General features: G+C 44.9%; 2 protein-coding genes across 2 annotated transcripts in view; one reads left to right on the top strand and one right to left on the bottom strand.

Annotated features, from left to right (window-relative positions):
• The window catches only part of LOC125043522, a 1127-nt gene extending 157 nt beyond the window's left edge, over positions 1-970 (top strand). The window contains exons 1-3 of the mRNA XM_047639646.1: positions 1-133; positions 356-477; positions 627-970. The exon at positions 1-133 is cut by the window's left edge and continues 157 nt beyond it. Of these exons, the coding sequence (XP_047495602.1) occupies positions 357-477; positions 627-862 (357 nt within the window). The 5' untranslated portion in view covers positions 1-133; position 356 and the 3' untranslated portion in view covers positions 863-970. The remainder of the gene's footprint in view (positions 134-355; positions 478-626) is intronic.
• A 66-nt stretch (positions 971-1036) lies between these two features.
• The window catches only part of LOC125043515 (prolyl 4-hydroxylase subunit alpha-2-like), a 24853-nt gene continuing 8389 nt past the window's right edge, over positions 1037-17500 (bottom strand). Inside the window, exons 2-10 of the mRNA XM_047639628.1 lie at positions 12587-12720; positions 8859-9029; positions 8319-8491; positions 7680-7856; positions 4484-4728; positions 3707-3869; positions 3286-3342; positions 2471-2636; positions 1037-1587 (exon numbers count right to left, since the gene is read on the bottom strand). Of these exons, the coding sequence (XP_047495584.1) occupies positions 1517-1587; positions 2471-2636; positions 3286-3342; positions 3707-3869; positions 4484-4728; positions 7680-7856; positions 8319-8491; positions 8859-9029; positions 12587-12720 (1357 nt within the window). The 3' untranslated portion in view covers positions 1037-1516. The remainder of the gene's footprint in view (positions 1588-2470; positions 2637-3285; positions 3343-3706; positions 3870-4483; positions 4729-7679; positions 7857-8318; positions 8492-8858; positions 9030-12586; positions 12721-17500) is intronic.

The raw sequence follows: 17500 nt of genomic DNA, 5'->3' as shown, positions 1-17500 counted from the left end.
CTACGAAAAAAAAAACACGTTAAAAGAATTGTATAATTAAGTGTAACCGTGAAGGAAGAAATAAATACATATTGAGAAACGGTATACAGCGGGAAATCTAATACTTTAAGTTTTCGTGACCTTACTTTACAAGGTGAGTTGTTTTCTGCATGAACTTGTTGCGGTTTTTGTCTTACATGTGGTGAAAAATGTAATTAGCTCTTGCCTTGGTGAGCAAAATTTCTTGCAAATTTTAATGGTATGAGTAAATGTAATCCTATTTTCCATGATTTTATATTGCATTAAACTTCATATATAATGAAATCGGTATAGTTTTAGTGCTCAAACTATATTTTTTTTTTTTTTTTTTCCACAGAATGGAATTTGCCCACATCTTGGCAGTGTGCCTTCTATGTGGGGTTGTGGCTTCAGGAAGCGAAAGTCCCGTATGCCCTCTCCCGGCCCCTGGTCAATGCGCAGAGAATGCTAACTCGACAGGTTCGATGAAGGGTTTTACTAGCTTAATTTTAATTACTATAGATATTGTACTGGCTTATCCACCATGATTTTCTAGTCTGAGATTCTTTTATTTTTTTTTTCTTAATTCCTAGTGTCCCTAATCCGTATCCCCTGAACCGTTTCCGCAGAGAAAGTATGGCGCGTGTTTGGTTTGCAGCCCACTTTGAAGAAACTGGTGGGCCACTATTCCCCCTTCAAAGTGTGGCAGAGGAAGACCCAGCAGAAGCAGCAGTTGGGCTACCAAGAGTTCCAGTACACGCAGCCAAAGAGTACAGAGACCAAGTACTACAAGCCGATGGAATACGGGCCCCTCTTCTTCCAACCGCAATATCAGCCTGTCTCTTACGCCGACGATAGTGTGTGATGTGTGAACCATTTTAATTTTTAAAGCGATGTCAAGAAAGGTATTTTAATTCACTCTAGGCGCCAGGTTTTATGGTCTTTTTTTTAATAAAGATGACGGTAAATTTGAGGTGTACCTTTTTTTTATTCAAGGTCCTTATTAAAACCATGTAGGATATTAATCTGCACTAAGATGGTAAGAATCTTGCAAAATTTTATTCTTGCATTTGCAAGAAGTAATACATATATAAAATGATAATGCCACAAATTAAAATAAGTTACCAGCTACTAAGATAACAAAGATGAGCTAAATCACAGTTAAGTAATATTTGGTATTACAGTTCGCTAGTACTGGCCAATGAAGCACCCGCGTGATTGCACACGATTTAGAACTACATGCAAAGTCCATACTACAACGTTGGAGTCTTTATCCTGGTATCTCACTTAAAACTAAGATTTTCATTACTTTGACGCCAAGCCATTTAGCTTGTAACTTTATTTCTTACTCGGCCAAAACTAGAACCCTTATTTCTTTCAAGAAATAAATTATAGCGTTTTATCTCTTGGAATCTCCCAAGACTCTCTCCACCAGTTTCGAAGTCTGACGTTTGGAACATGTAGTGTCGGTTCTATATTTTCTTAATGTGCTGAAGACGTGAAAGGTTGACTAGTAACCTCAGTCCTCCGGGTTCTTGGTGCAAGGCCATCTGAATTCCTGACCCCACTCGTGGAGCCACAGGTTGGCGACTGTAAAACAAAAGGGAGTATTAATAACTCGGTATAGTTGGTTTGGTTTGTGCAGAAATCTACATAGGTGATTGAAATTGTATCTATTTGGTTTGCATTCATGAATCAAGGGCAGTGTCAACTCTATCAGAAAATGCCCGCCGGAATTTGTCCCGTTTACAGTTCAAAACCGTACAAGGATGTACTGGTATGATCGGCCTTCCATTCTCCCGTTTAAAAAAAAAAAAAAAAAAAAAGTCAAGCTACTAAGCATTTTCCGGGGATTGATTTCGCTTGACCCCGACAACGGGCACTGATGCTTTGCCCGAAAAACTGACAATAGACCAGTTCCCGTCGGGCAATGTTCAGTTGGGTGGACGATGGTTGAATCCTAATCTTGATCGGACTTTCAGGATGGTTAAGCAAGCAATACCTCAGTAAAGTTCTCCGTAGTGCCCCCTTCCCCCCCCCCCCAAGACCAATGCTTTGTTAACCACAAATACTTAAAACCTTCCTACACTTACCGCTAATCATCATGAATTAAGCTAAACCCAAGCGAAATCGACGTGATCAGCCCTACCTTGGTCCTCAGCCCTCGCCTCGACTGATTTTGTATGGTCTTTTCTCCTTTCCTTTTCTCCAGCCCCTACTGTCCACTTATCCTAATCGTTAACTCGGTTTTACCCTTTTCGCCATACTACTTTATAAAGCTATATGACCTTTGATGTCTGGCACATTCATTTGTTTTGTCCATTAACCATTCCAGAAATCCACAATAATAATAATAAAAAAACAAAAAAAAACTGCCTCGCCTTCCTATCGCTATATTTTGAATACGCCGCTAATAACCTTAGATGCTGACGCGGAAGAAAAAATGTTTCAGTAAATAACACAAATAACTTACTCCACTTTTCTCCCAAGAGAACCGGGCAGGAGGCGTGTACGGTGCGGTAGTCTCCCTCTCCGTTCCGCTTGATGTTGAACCAGAAGAGCGCTGATCCTTTCCGGGCAGGAACCTCAACGCCCAACGTAGGGAAGACCGTCGACCCGCCCGCCTCCACGTCGTTCAGCTGAGGGTAGGATTTCATTTGTTTGTTGGCACTTTAATGATCTCTTGATAACATTTCGGTATGGTAATGGTAGGTGAGTGTTTTTTTTATTTTTTTTATCGTAAAGATCGTAGACAGCGTAGAGGGACGGCTAAGGGGTTATGAGAAATGATGGCTTCCCGTGTCCGTAATTGCGAATTATGGTTTAGGTTTAGGTCTGGTGAATGTGGATCCAGGCCCATCATGTAGATTTTTTTTAAAAGAAAATTCATGTATAATGTATAAATTCGTTCATGATACTTCATCAGCTATGTTTTGCATACTCAGAATGATCGACTTTGTTGGTACTTTTGCATTGCCTTGTTTGGAATGCACTGCAATACTATGTTGCAGCTTTTGGTGGCATTCTAATTAAGACTAAATTACCGAGAAATTATTTGATTATTAAAACACAATGTGTGATTTATTAAAGTTGTTAGACGAGGCGAGTTTACATGGCACTCGCTTTTGTGATCCTATATGAATGCTTTTATACTTTTTTCATGTTCTGTACTTTTATTTTCTGTTTCAAAAAGGAAATCTCGAGGAAACCTTCGAAAAAGAGTTATGTTGTCTTGTTTTTTTCATCCTACTGTTAAGAAATAGTAAAATAAAATAAAATAAAACTTACGTAGAAAAGCATAGTGGCGAGTCTGTCTCCTTGATGTGGATCCTTGTCTATGGATTTCTAAAAGTATATAAAATGAAAAGACGGATGTAGACATTTAAAAACAAACGTTCGATTGAAACATACACCCCCCCCCCCCCCCCCCCCCCCCACCTGCTGATCGTATAATCCGTGACTTTCTCTTGAATTCTGCAGTGCTCGTGTAGCTTTTTTTTTTTTTTTTTTTTTTTCCCTTAAGATTGAGATTTCTATTTCATGATTCTAATAACACTTTTTAACGAGTTTCATAATCTCTCTTTAAATTGTATAACAGCTTTTATTATGATGATTTCATGACCTCCCCTCTACTCCTTCCCCATTTGACTCTAACAACACACAACCCCGACATGACCTCCTGGCCCCTTAATCCACATCTTCAACCCACGCTCTGCAAATCGAAGAAATCCACGTGGGCGTCGTAGTGTCCCCCGATGCCGTAGTTCAGAACGTGGAGATCCTCTGCCGTCTCGGTGGTGAGTCCGGTCATGTCCTCGATCCGGTTGAAAATCTTGTCCACGTTGGTGTCGTCTCCGCGCCGGACCCACGCCCTGGTGATGGGGAGGGAGCATGGTGTGAGTGGGGAGGGGAGGGGGGGATTGTGAGATGGGGGAGAGGGGGGAATGGTTGAGATGAGGGAAAGGGAAGAGAATGGAGATGGGGTGAAGAGAGAAAGGAGAGACAACTGGGTGACATGGTGGAGGGAAAGAGCTACTGAGAGAGATAATGTAAAGAGTGAATGGGTGATATGGTCGAGAGAGGTTTGTTTCACTTCCAAGATTTCCACACCTTCCCTCTCACTCTAACTAACTACTTCGATTTTTCTTTGTCTGTCTCTATCTTACTCACTCATACACACACACACACACACACTCACACACACTCACACACACTCACTCACTCACTCACACTCACTCACTCACTCACTCACACTCACTCACTCACTCACTCACTCACTCACTCACTCACTCACACACACACACACACACACACACACACACACACACACACACACACACACACACACACACACACACACACACACACACACACACATTCACTCACTCACTCACTCACTCACTCACTCACTCACTCACTCACTCACTCACTCACTCACTCACTCACTCACTCACTCACTCACTCACTCGGAACAAGCCCCACTCACGTCTTGCCAATCCTGGCGATGGACTTCTTGGCCTCGTGGGTCGTGAAGGAGTGCACCTGCGTGGTCTCGAGGCGCGGCAGGGAGATGTGCTTCATGAGCTCCGTCTCCGCCTCAGTCATGACCTCGTGATAAACGACGACGATGGGGTCCGCCCACTTCAGCTCGGCTTTGAAGGGCATGAGTTTGTGGTAGCCCGAGTTGCCGTGGACGTAGCCGCATTTCATGCCGATGTAGGCTTCGGGAGGCTAGGGATATTATCATCATCATTAGTTTGATATAATTTTATTGTTATTGCTGTTACTGTTGCTCCTACTACTACTAGTGCTACTATTATTATTAGTTATCATTACCTTGACTTATAATTATTACTACTATTATCATTACTGTTATCGTTGTTGTTGTTGTTGTTGTTGTTGTTGTTACTGTTAATATATAATAATAATCAACAACCATTCATTATTCCCAATCATCATCATTATAATTATTATTATTACCATCACCATCATAGTAAATACTGGGTAACTTTTATTTTATTTTCATGACGATATTTTCAGTTCAATTCTTATTTGCTAATACAAGTTGTGTATATTTCTCCTTACACTAAACTGGACCGCTTGCCTACTATATGTTGTACAAAAACCGTATTTCGTCGTTCACCCTAGTGTGAAAAACATTTTATGCGAAACATTTTATGCGAAAGATTGGTTTTATCTTCACTTTCTGTGCGCCTTTTTGCCTGATACCCAGTTTTTTCTTTGTAGAAAGAAGAAAATATCGATGCACATAAAGTGAATGAGGTATAAGATATGGAATATAAGAAACATTGGCTTATATTATGATTGTTGCCATTTGTATGCTAATGTATTTAATAGTTACCCATCGTATTGGATATCGTTTTCTTCATTTAGAAATCTTTAGAAAATGGTAATAGTTTTGGGTAAACTATTACTTTTCTTTGTGGTCTCACTATTTACGGGACTAATTAATTTTCATGTAAATGGATAGTTAAGAAACCTAATCAATGCCACGAAAACGTACTGCATTAACCCAGATAAACCCAGCACTCTTTGTCACGTAAATGTGTCTTCGCATATATACAATTTTTTCATCAATCGTATATTGCGGTGTAATACATCTTTTTTACATTGTGTGTTTGTCCTTTGCATACATATAACTCTTGAAAATTACTTTGACACTTAACAATTAACCTAAAAATCTTAATCTATTTTTTCTCATTTGAAATATCTTTTGTCCAAAGAAACGAGAATTTAAAACAGACATGTAAGATATGTGGCAATGAAAACGGTGAATAGCAGAGATGTGAAGGCCTTAACTTTTGAACATTTAATACATTAGCCGTATCTCCTTCTCCATCCTTCTTCTACAGATATTTCTTCGTCATCTCTCACTTCCCTTCTTATCACTCACCCTATCACTTTCCCTCACACTGTCACTCTCCCTCTCCCAATCACTCTCCTTCTTACTATCACTATCCTTCTTCTTATCGCTCTCCGTATCACCCTCCACTCACTCACTCACTCACTCACTCACTCACTCACTCACTCACTCACTCACTCACTCACTCACTCACTCACTCACTCACTCACTCTTCTCATCTCTCTTCTCACCTTGCTTCCCATTCTCTCGCCCTTCTCCCTCTCCCTCCCTCCCTTCTACTCCCCCCTTTCTCTCACCCTCACCCTCTCCCTCCCTCCCTCCCACTCCCCCCCTTTCTCTCACCATCCTACTACCCCTCCTTTCGCTCACCCTCCCCTCTCTCTCTCCCTGCCCTTCTCCTCCTCACCCTACCCACCCCCCTTACCTCCCATCCTTTCGCCTCCCCTTCTATCCCTGTCTCCTTCCCACCCCCACTGTCTTCCCCTCCCCATTCAACCCACCCTATCTCCTTTCTTTTCGCCCTCCCCCCCTTCCTTCCATTCCTGTCTCCTTCCCTCACCCTTTCTTCCCAACGAACCTCCTTCCTCCACCCTCACTTCTTCCCCACCTCCCTTCCACCCCACCTCCCTTCCACCCCACCTCCCTTCCACCCCACCTCCCTTCCACCCCACCTCCCTTCCACCCCACCTCCCTTCCACCCCACCTCCCTTCCACCCCACCTCCCTTCCACCCCACCTCCCTTCCACCCCACCTCCCTTCCACCCCACCTCCCTTCCACCCCACCTCCCTTCCACCCCACCTCCCTTCCACCCCACCTCCCTTCCACCCCACCTCCCTTCCACCCCACCTCCCTTCCACCCCACCTCCCTTCCAACCCACCTCCCTTCCAACCCACCTCCCTTCCAACCCACCTCCCTTCCAACCCACCTCCCTTCCAACCCACCTCCCTTCCGACCCACCTCCCTTCCAACCCACCTCCCTTCCAACCCACCTCCCTTCCAACCCACCTCCCCTCCACCCCACCTCCCTATTCTTCTCCTCCCCATCCCCATCCTCCCCACCTCCCTTCCACCCCACCTCCCTTCCACCCCACCTCCCTTCCACCCCACCTCCCTTCCACCCCACCTCCCTTCCACCCCACCTCCCTTCCACCCCACCTCCCTTCCACCCCACCTCCCTTCCACCCCACCTCCCTTCCACCCCACCTCCCTTCCACCCCACCTCCCTTCCAACCCACCTCCCTTCCAACCCACCTCCCTTCCAACCCACCTCCCTTCCAACCCACCTCCCTTCCAACCCACCTCCCTTCCAACCCACCTCCCTTCCAACCCACCTCCCTTCCAACCCACCTCCCTTCCAACCCACCTCCCTTCCAACCCACCTCCCTTCCAACCCACCTCCCTTCCAACCCACCCCCCCTCCACCCCACCTCCCTATTCTTCTCCTCCCCACCCCCACCCTCCCCACCTCCCTTCCACCCCACCTCCCTATTCTTCTCCTCCCCATCCCCATCCTCCCCCACCTCCCTTCCACCCCACCTCCCTTCCACCACACCTCCCTTCCACCCCACCTCCTTATTCTTCTCCTCCCCATCCCTCCCCACCTCCCTATTCTTCTCCTCCCCATCCCCATCCCTCCCCACCTCCCTTCCACCCCACCTCCCTATTCTTCTGCTCCCCATCCCTCCCCACCTCCCTATTCTTCTCCTCCCCATCCCCATCCCTCCCCACCTCCTTTCATCCCGCCCAGAAAGGTTAGCAAAAACTCCTTCGTCTCAAACAGGTTAATCCCCTCTCACCTGGATCTGTTCCCCGCGGCACAGACGTCGGTACAGGCTATCCAGCTTATTAACCTGCTCGTAGTCCTTGTGCTCGGCGTAGATCTTCTTCTGGAACGACGTTGGGATTCCCAGGCCCGAGAACTGGTCTAGGATTCTGTCGTTGGAATTCTGAGCCATGTTGGTCACGATGTCTGCCTGTCGGGAGGGGGAAGGTCACGTAATGCGGCTGGTGAGGGAGGGATGCGTTTTGTGTGTGTGTTGTAGCTGTGATTGTAGTTATGGTTGTAGCTGTGATTGTGGTTGTGGTTGTGACTGTGTTTAAATGCCTAGGAGTGTACTTGTGTGTGTGTGTTTGCGGGTAAGAGAATTAGGCTTGTTTTTGTTTTTTGAGGAAAGTAATATGTAGACACACAGCAGCATTCCGTATACTACACAATAATTGTATACAGTGAGAAATAAACCAGTAAGTTGGTAAAATAAAATAAAATCCCAATGGGTATATAAGAGAGAGTAGGTAGTGATTTCATTAAAAAGGAATGAAGCGAAAGGGAATCCACCTACAATATTAAATCCCAAAAAATCACCCTTCGCCAACTCTCCCTCAACCATCCCTCACCTCTCCCTCACTCTTTCCCTTTCCCTTTCCGTCCCACCTACCAACATAGCCCGATGTTTCTGCTGCTTCGTGATCTTATCAATCCTCTTCTGCGTGTGCCTATCGACGGGCCGCGAAGCCCTGAGCATCTCTATGCCTTTTTCGTACCACTTTTTGCTCAGTTTGAATTCCAGGTTGTTGAAGCTCTGTTGTCCCAGGCGGAAGCAGTCGTCCACTGGAGAGGGAGGAGAGGAAGGGGAATATATGGAGCTGTATTAGTATCTTATTATAGTGGGTATTAAATACTATTATCAGTATCAATTATATTAAGCTCCGTAGTTATTATAGTTCATCACCATCGTCAATATAATTATCCATATCGGTATCATCGTCATTATAATAAACATTATCAAAATCAACAATATAATGATCATCAATATTATTTATCTCACCACATAGTTCAGTCTATCCCCAAACACATTCCGTAATCGCAACATTATCTCACAGCCTGTGTGAGGCTGCGGGACCCACAGCCTCACACAGATCCCCCAAGAAAAAAAAATTCCCAAGGCCGAAACGGCGGGCTTCCCGTTAGGACCTACCTGAGAGCTCCTTGACGGCCTTCGTGCCCAGGATCTCGCCTTCCACGAGGTCATTGACAGACAGGTCGTAGGTGTCCTGCAGGCGAACCAGCGCCCACGCAGCCCCATTCAGGTCGGCTTCCTCAGGGACGTCGACGCCGTTGCGCAGGGAGGTCAGGTTAGCTCGTAAGGCTGAGGAAGGAAGCGTTAGCAGGCATAAGGAAAAGGGGAATTCGGGCATAAAGGATATCCTAAAAATATGTAGGGTAAAGATTGTACTTAAAATGAGATGTAGATAACGAATGTATTACATGTGAGGGAAGAAGCTTAAAGAACATATTTTCAGTGAAGAGATATAGTATGAAAATGTATAAAGAAAAAAAAAAAACGTGGAAAAGGAAATTTCGATGGACATGTTACTGGGTTTGTGTAAGAATATCTTACACAAATCTGATAATGTATGTTAACCATTTTTACTCTGGATTTGCCCTAGACTCAGTAGACTGTTTTCATATTTACATAAGGGGACACAACAACAGAGAACATGATAACTAAGCACAAGTACAACTGAAATGCGAATAATGCGAGTAGATTTTTCGTAAGATGTGGGCAGACTGATACGTATTGAGAGAAGTAAAAAAATCATACACGCGCGATAAAACATTCTCCCGTTATTAAAACCCTGCAGCCTTATACTTGACAAAATGATTCTCCTTGGATCGACGCATCTCATGTCTCAACTGCTTCGAACATTTTTTTTTCCAATGAACGAAGCAACCGCGATTCAAAAGCCACCATGAGAATGGCTTAGTCACAAATACGGTGATATTTTCAGTCGCTTCATCACACTTCCCCACAGAGATGAAGAATAACTGCGGAAAAAACAACTTATCATTGCAGATTTGGACGCATCTGTTGGTGTTTTGAAGGTGATGCTAACGGGTATGAAGCATTGAATGGAAGAGCTGTGTCGTGTGAGGGTTCGAGGCCACTAACAGTAGGTGACGTAGCGATTTTGGTGTGAATATTTTAGCTGCTTGTACCCTCGCTTTTGTTCTCTCGTACGGTATTTTTACCTCTGTGATTTACCTGTTAAAGGGAAAGGTAATCTTGAGTAATTAATTACCGTTGATGGATATGTGTGATCTTCTGTATTTTTGTTTTTGTTCCGTTTTATCTTAATCTCAGTAATTATTTTTTTTTTTATACCTGTAGTATGTCTCTATCTTGATTTTGTTTTTTTCCTCGTTCGCTTCTCATTCTCCTCTCATTAACTCCACGGCCTTCCCTCTCCTTTCCCTATCTCCTTTCCCTTTTCCATCCTTCCCTCCTCCTCTTCCCTCCCTCTCTTCCATCCTTCCCTCCTCCTCTTCCCTCCCTCTCTTCCATCCTTCCCTCCTCCTCTTCCCTCCCTCTCTTCCATCCTTCCCTCCTCCTCTTCCCTCCCTCTCTTCCATCCTTCCCTCCTCCTCTTCCCTCCCTCTCTTCCATCCTTCCCTCCTCCTCTTCCCTCCCTCTCTTCCCTCCCTCTCTTCCATCCTTCCCTCCTCCTCTTCCCTCCCTCTCTTCCATCCTTCCCTCCTCCTCTTCCCTCCCTCTCTTCCATCCTTCCCTCCTCCTCTTCCCTCCCTCTCTTCCATCCTTCCCTCCTCCTCTTCCCTCCCTCTCTTCCATCCTTCCCTCCTCCTCTTCCCTCCCTCTCTTCCATCCTTCCCTCCTCCTCTTCCCTCCCTCTCTTCCATCCTTCCCTCCTCCTCTTCCCGCCCTCTCTTCCATCCTTCCCTCCTCTTCATTCCCTCCCTCTCTTCCATCCTTCCCTCCTCCTCTTCCCTCCCTCTCTTCCATCCTTCCCTCCTCCTCTTCCCTCCCTCTCTTCCATCCTTCCCTCCTCCTCTTCCCTCCCTCTCTTCCCTCCCTCTCTTCCATCCTTCCCTCCTCCTCTTCCCTCCCTCTCTTCCATCCTTCCCTCCTCCTCTTCCCTCCCTCTCTTCCATCCTTCCCTCCTCCTCTTCCCTCCCTCTCTTCCATCCTTCCCTCCTCCTCTTCCCTCCCTCTCTTCCATCCTTCCCTCCTCCTCTTCCCTCCCTCTCTTCCATCCTTCCCTCCTCCTCTTCCCTCCCTCTCTTCCATCCTTCCCTCCTCCTCTTCCCTCCCTCTCTTCCATCCTTCCCTCCTCCTCTTCCCTCCCTCTCTTCCATCCTTCCCTCCTCCTCTTCCCTCCCTCTCTTCCGTCTTTCTCTCCCTCTCTTCCATCCTTCCCTCCCTCTCTTCCATCCTCCTCCCTCTCTTCCATCCTCCCCTCCCTCTCTTCCATCCTTCCCTCCCTCTCTTCCATCATTCCGTCCTCCTCTTCCCTCCCTCTCTTCCATCCTTCCCTCCTCCTCTTCCCTCCCTCTCTTCCATCCTTCCCTCCTCCTCTTCCCTCCCTCTCTTCCATCCTTCCCTCCTCCTCTTCCCTCCCACTCTTCCATCCTTCCCTCCTCCTCTTCCCTCCCTCTCTTCCATCCTTCCCTCATCCTCTTCCCTCCCTCTCTTCCATCCTTCCCTCCTCCTCTCTTCCCTCCCTCTCTTCCATCCTTCCCTCCTCCTCTTCCCGCCCTCTCTTCCATCCTTCCCTCCTCTTCATTCCTTCCCTCTCTTCCATCCTTCTCTCCTCCTCTTCCCTCCCTCTCTTCCATCCTTCCCTCCTCCTCTTCCCTCCCTCTCTTCCATCCTTCCCTCCTCCTCTTCCCTCCCTCTCTTCCATCCTTCCCTCCTCCTCTTCCCTCCCTCTCTTCCATCCTTCCCTCCTCTTCATTCCCTCCCTCTCTTCCATCCTTCCCTCCTCCTCTTCCCTCCCTCTCTTCCATCCTTCCCTCCTCCTCTTCCCTCCCTCTCTTCCATCCTTCCGTCCTCCTCTTCCCTCCCTCTCTTCCATCCTTCCCTCCTCCTCTTCCCGCCCTCTCTTCCATCCTTCCCTCCTCTTCATTCCTTCCCTCTCTTCCATCCTTCTCTCCTCCTCTTCCCTCCCTCTCTTCCATCCTTCCCTCCTCCTCTTCCCTCCCTCTCTTCCATCCTTCCGTCCTCCTCTTCCCTCCCTCTCTTCCATCCTTCCCTTCTCCTCTTCCCTCCCTCTCTTCCATCCTTCCCTCCTCCTCTTCCCTCCCTCTCTTCCATCCTTCCCTCCTCCTCTTCCCTCCCTCTCTTCCATCCTTCCCTCCTCCTCTTCCCTCCCTCTCTTCCATCCTTCCGTCCTCCTCTTCCCTCCCTCTCTTCCATCCTTCCGTCCTCCTCTTCCCTCCCTCTCTTCCATCCTCCTCCCTCTCTTCCATCCTCCTCCCTCTCTTCCATCCTCCTCCCTCTCTTCCATCCTCCTCCCTCTCTTCCATCCTCCTCCCTCTCTTCCATCCTCCTCCCTCTCTTCCATCCTCCTCCCTCTCTTCCATCCTCCCCTCCCTCTCTTCCATCCTTCCCTCTCTCTCTTTCTCTTTCTTATATCCTTACTCCCCCCCCCTCTCTCTCTCTTTCTTATATCCTTCCCCCCCCCCCTCTCTCTCTCTCTCTTTCTTATATCCTTACCCCCCCCCCTCTCTCTCTCTCTTTCTTATATCCTTACCCCACCCCCCTCTCTCTCTCTCTTTCTTATATCCTTACTTCCCACCCTCTCTCTTTTTTTATCCTTTCCTTCCACCGATTTCTCTACTCCTTTCTCCAACCAAACTATCCCCAACCCTCCCGTTACACTGATGCCAGGTAACTCAACGCCTCACCTCTCGTTGCTGTATCCCTTAGAGCGTGTTTTAAAGCTGGGAAGTCTTGTGTCACGCGCCGCAGGAAATGGTAACTGTTGATAGGATTGTGTACGTAGTCGGCCTCACTGCCTCTGTGCCAGTCGTCGATATATCTGTAGAGGAAAAATAGGTTATTAGGAGAGGTAGAATTTCGTCCTTTCGTCCGTCGCCGATGATGGCCCTAGCTGTTGACGCCGCAGATCATTTTAAATACTCAGTCGATTCTTTCGTTCGCGATGCGCTTAAAAATCACGCAGGAAATCATTTCACCTTTTAATTGCAAACTTCGTTTTTATAATTTGATGCAATTTGGTTGTCTTATGCCTGGAGTGATATTCCATGTGACTACGAATTTGCAGTCAGTTCATTTTGATGTGAAATGGGGTGATATATGACGACTTATATATTCAAGAGTCACTCTCTTATTATGAATCTGTAGTTTTATCATTATTGTCGTATCTTTTGTTTTATCATTGTTGTTGTTGTTGTTGTTGTTGTTCATGTTCTTATTTGATTACTATTATTATTGTTCATGTTATTATTATTCAATTACTGTTATTACTATTATTATTCTTTATTATTACTATTATTTACTTTTAGTTATTATATATTGTTATTATTATTACTATTATTTACTTTTAGTTATTATCTATTATTATTATTATGATATCTTCATTATTGTTATTGTCGTTATTACTATCTTCATTATTAATGCACATTCATTATTCACAAGCTTTTTCGGAAGGAGAGGTTAAGAAGTAAGGTAGGAGGGGGAGAGGAGAGGGAGGGAGGGGGTTCAGAGAAAGAAGGGGGATGGGGGGGGAGGGAAGGGGATAAGGGAGGAGAGGAGGTGGGGGCGAGGAATTTAAGGAAGAGGAGGAGGAACGTAAAATTGGGAGACAGGAGTATCTCTTCTTTTTCCGTGGAATTTCCATTAGTCTTCCGATATTGATTATATAATCTTTAAGAGAGGGATAAGACATGTTAGGAAAGGTGTGGAACAAAGTGGTTTCCATGAATTAACCCTTTCGCCCCGGATTTATGTTCTGTCCATTGTAGTTTTTGGTGAATTTTGTTACATACAGATGGCTCCACATGTGCTCAGCTGGCAAGGAGTCTTATCAGTAGGCCATAGTTACCGATCCTGATTTTCCCATTCCTTGAATTGGCGGGAAAATGTTTTTTTTCTCATTAATGCCATTGCTATCGATTCTGTTATTATTGTTATTGATGTTATGATTATTAAATTGTCATTAAAATATTTTAGACAGTGAAATGATACAAAATACCCTTTCCTAAAGTAAAGGAAAAGGGTAAACAGGTGAGGGAGGTAGTTTCAAATAATTGGCTATTTGGTGATTAAGTACTTGTAGAGCCATCTATGTGTAAATACAATAAATAAGCGTGTATTACAGTGGGCATGGGATGTATTCTTGCCACATGGGGCGAATGGGCTAAGAGGAAGAAGAGGGTGACGAGGGATTATTATCAAAAGAGTGTAACGGAATACGATAACAAAGAGAGGGGAAAAAAATATATCATTAATGGCAGTTCAAGGAAATAATAGGAATAAGATAATAACAGACCGCAACGCAATAACAACTGTGGAAGTGTGAAGAGAGATAAGTGTTATCAAAGTGTAATTAATTACTAAAAGATGAATAATACATAGCGAGCGTACATGTTATTAACTAGTCGTAACGGAATATAATGAAGCGACGCACAATAGAAAGTTTGTAGTGATGAAAATGGAATAAAGCGAAATAATAGAAATAAAAATATATATGATAGCAAAGAGTGGTGTTATTAGAGGGGCAGAAATAAACGAATACATAGATTGATAAACGAGTCAAAAACAAAATGAAAACATAAAGCGAAATTACATGAAATAAAGATGTGGAAGATATAATATTAATCGATAAGTGTAAAAGAAATAAGGATTATGTTTTAAAAAATGGAACTTAAAGCTTGAAAACCAGTGAAATGTTGAGATATGAATGAGCGTTTACATCAATGTATATAGAAAAGATTTATGCAATGTTGGTGCATCAAAATGTACTGTTTCCTTTCCAGAGAAGCGCCCACTTTCCCCAGAGACCGTTTCACTTCCTTGCTTCAGGTCATACTACTACGACTCTGCAATTACCATGGGAGTGTGGCCACGGCGAGCAATGAAGCAAAAAGTCCTTAGGCACAATCACGCCTTTTCCTGCTCCTCCCTTTGTGTTTTTGCTGGCGAATTTTCAGAGCTGTATCTTTTCTCTTTGATTTGATTATTTCTTCCATCGGATTATTTCACTGTTTGTTTTTTTCTGTTCCTATCATCCATCTCTCTTGTTTTTCTCTCTCCCTCTCTCCTTCCCTCCATCTCTCCCCCCTCCCTCTTTCCCTCCCCTCCCTCTTTTCCTCCCCTCCCTCTTTCCCCCCTTTCCCCGTTTCCCTCCCTTCCCTCTCTCCTCCCCTCCCCCCTCTCTCTATCTCTCTCCCTCTTTCCTACATTTTCTCCATTCTCTTTTTCTATATTTTTCTCTCTTCTCTACCCATTTATCTTCAAAAAAAAAAAAAAAAACAGCGGAAGGGCGAGACGGTGTACGGTTCCCGGGAGCTCACCCCCGCCCACCTGACTTGACAGACAGACTGATGGAGGCTTTCGAGATATGATACTGACCGCGACGCTAATGAGCGGTGAAGGGCGGGCGGAAGGAGGAGGAGAATGGGAGGGGAGAGGGAGAGGAGGAGGAGGAGGAGGAGGAGAAAAAAGGAAGAAGAAATGGAAGAAATGAAAGAAATAGGAAAGGTGGGAGACGGGAAAGGTGAGGAAAGGAGGGAGTGGGGGTAGAGCTGGGCACGGGGATTAGCAGGTGGGGGTGAGGGGGAGGGAGAGAAGGGTGAGTAGAGGACGGGAGGGTGACAAGGCGGAGAGGAAGAGTGGTTGGGAAGGCGAGTAGAATAGGGGCTCGATGGGTGGGTGTGTGGGGGGGGGGGGGGGGGGTTAAGGAGGAGGAATAGGAAAGGGTGGGGGGGGGAGAGATACGTGAGTGGCGTGGGCAGGTATGCGGTGAGGTGAGGGAGGGAGGGAGGGGGGGGGATAGAGCTTAAAACGTGGGGGTGGGGGTGGGCGTTGGGGGGGGGGGGTGTAGAGAGTATATAGATAGATACAGATACAGATATAAGTATTTTTCTTATTTTTTTTGTTTTTGTTTCCCCTAGATTTGTCGGAGGTTGAAATATAGACACAAAAATATATATGAATGTTTGATTTCGTAATAATTGGTATGCACTGAATGAATTTGTGCGAGTATGTATGTGTAGCAATCGAATGATAATGTGTATGTAGATATACGTGCTGTAGACAATGTACGTGTGCTTATTGTGTACACATTTACGTAAATATGTATGTAGTGTGTTGCGCAAGTACGCTCCTTGATATTTGTATCTGCTGTGTGTTATGCATAAACGTACATAGACAGCTAACAGAAAGCATATATACCTATACAAATACAAACCCACTCCTTAGAACTGCACACACACACACACACATACACACACACACACACACACACACACACACACACACACACACACACACACACACACACACACACAGTTAACCAAGCAAACTCGTGTACCCAAGACCTAGGCATATACAACATCCACCAATATATCTAAAAAAAAAAAAAAAAAAAAAAAAAAAAAAAAAAAAAAAAAAAAAAAAACACCACCTGTAACAATGCAAAACGGTCCAGCCGATTCATGGTTAACATCAACTCGCAGAAGTTCATCTCGCAACGGCTGACGAAACCCAAATGACGAGGTAACGGTTTGAAAATACGACAAAAGAAGTCTTGGACACCGAGCGTAATAATGTTTCCCACGGTAGGTTCGTTGTAGGTTCGTTTCTCCTTCAGCGATTGCAGATATTTGGTGAAATTGGTGATAGGTAGATAGATATTCAGCTATGGCATAAACACGTCTAAAAAATATATATTATTGGATTTATTTCGTAGAATTATAGAGGATAAATCACAAACGGATCCTATAAACTCTGTGCTATATCATAATGTTTCACTCAAAATAAACCAGGTGAATATAGGCCTTATGTTCATTAATATATTAAGGTATGGCATCCGAATTCGTAATCCTTCTCTCAGGATATGGAAGACAATTCCATAATGTTTCGTTCAGCATGGCAGGGATAAAAAATCCGAGGCTCTTTTTTTGGCGAGTTCAGCCACTCGCCAAAAAAAAACAGCCTCGGATTTTTTTTCTCTCTCTGATTACGAAGAATTTCCCAAAATAGTATATGCATTGTCATTCTCTCGCGATCTGTGATATTCGCCGGAGTTTTCTATAAACAAAAAAAAAAAACAAAAAAAAAAATCCGAAGAAGGCTCTCCCTCTCTCTTTCTCTTACTCTATCTTTCTCTCAGCCATTTTTTTTTTTTTTTTTTACTTTTTTTCCCTCTTTCCTTTCCTCGTTCTCTCTATCTTTCTCTTTCTTTTTATTTTCCGCCTTTCTCTTTCTTTCTCTTTTTTTCTCCTCTGCCTTTCTCTTTCCCTTTCTTTTCCGCCTTTTTTCTCACTTTCTCTGCCTTTTTTCACTTTCTCTGTCTCTACCTTTTTCTTTCTCTGGATCTCTCTGTTTACCAATCTCTAATAAGGGGAGGGATAGATAAGGAAGGAGAGATATATAAGGAAGGAGAGGAAAAAAGAGAGCGGAATAGATAAAGGAGGAGAGGGAGAAATAACGAAGAGGGGAAACGTAGGGAAACATAAGTATGGGGGTGAAGGTACACTGAAAGGCGGGTACGGGGAGAAGGATCCCGAAGTAAGGAAATGAGGGAGAGACGCATAGAGATAAGGGGGTGGAGAATCGAGTGAAATGAGTTGGGG

This window comes from Penaeus chinensis, chromosome 34, assembly GCF_019202785.1.
Source record: "Penaeus chinensis breed Huanghai No. 1 chromosome 34, ASM1920278v2, whole genome shotgun sequence".
NCBI lineage: Eukaryota > Metazoa > Arthropoda > Malacostraca > Decapoda > Penaeidae > Penaeus > Penaeus chinensis.
This window is presented reverse-complemented; position numbering and strand designations above follow the sequence as displayed.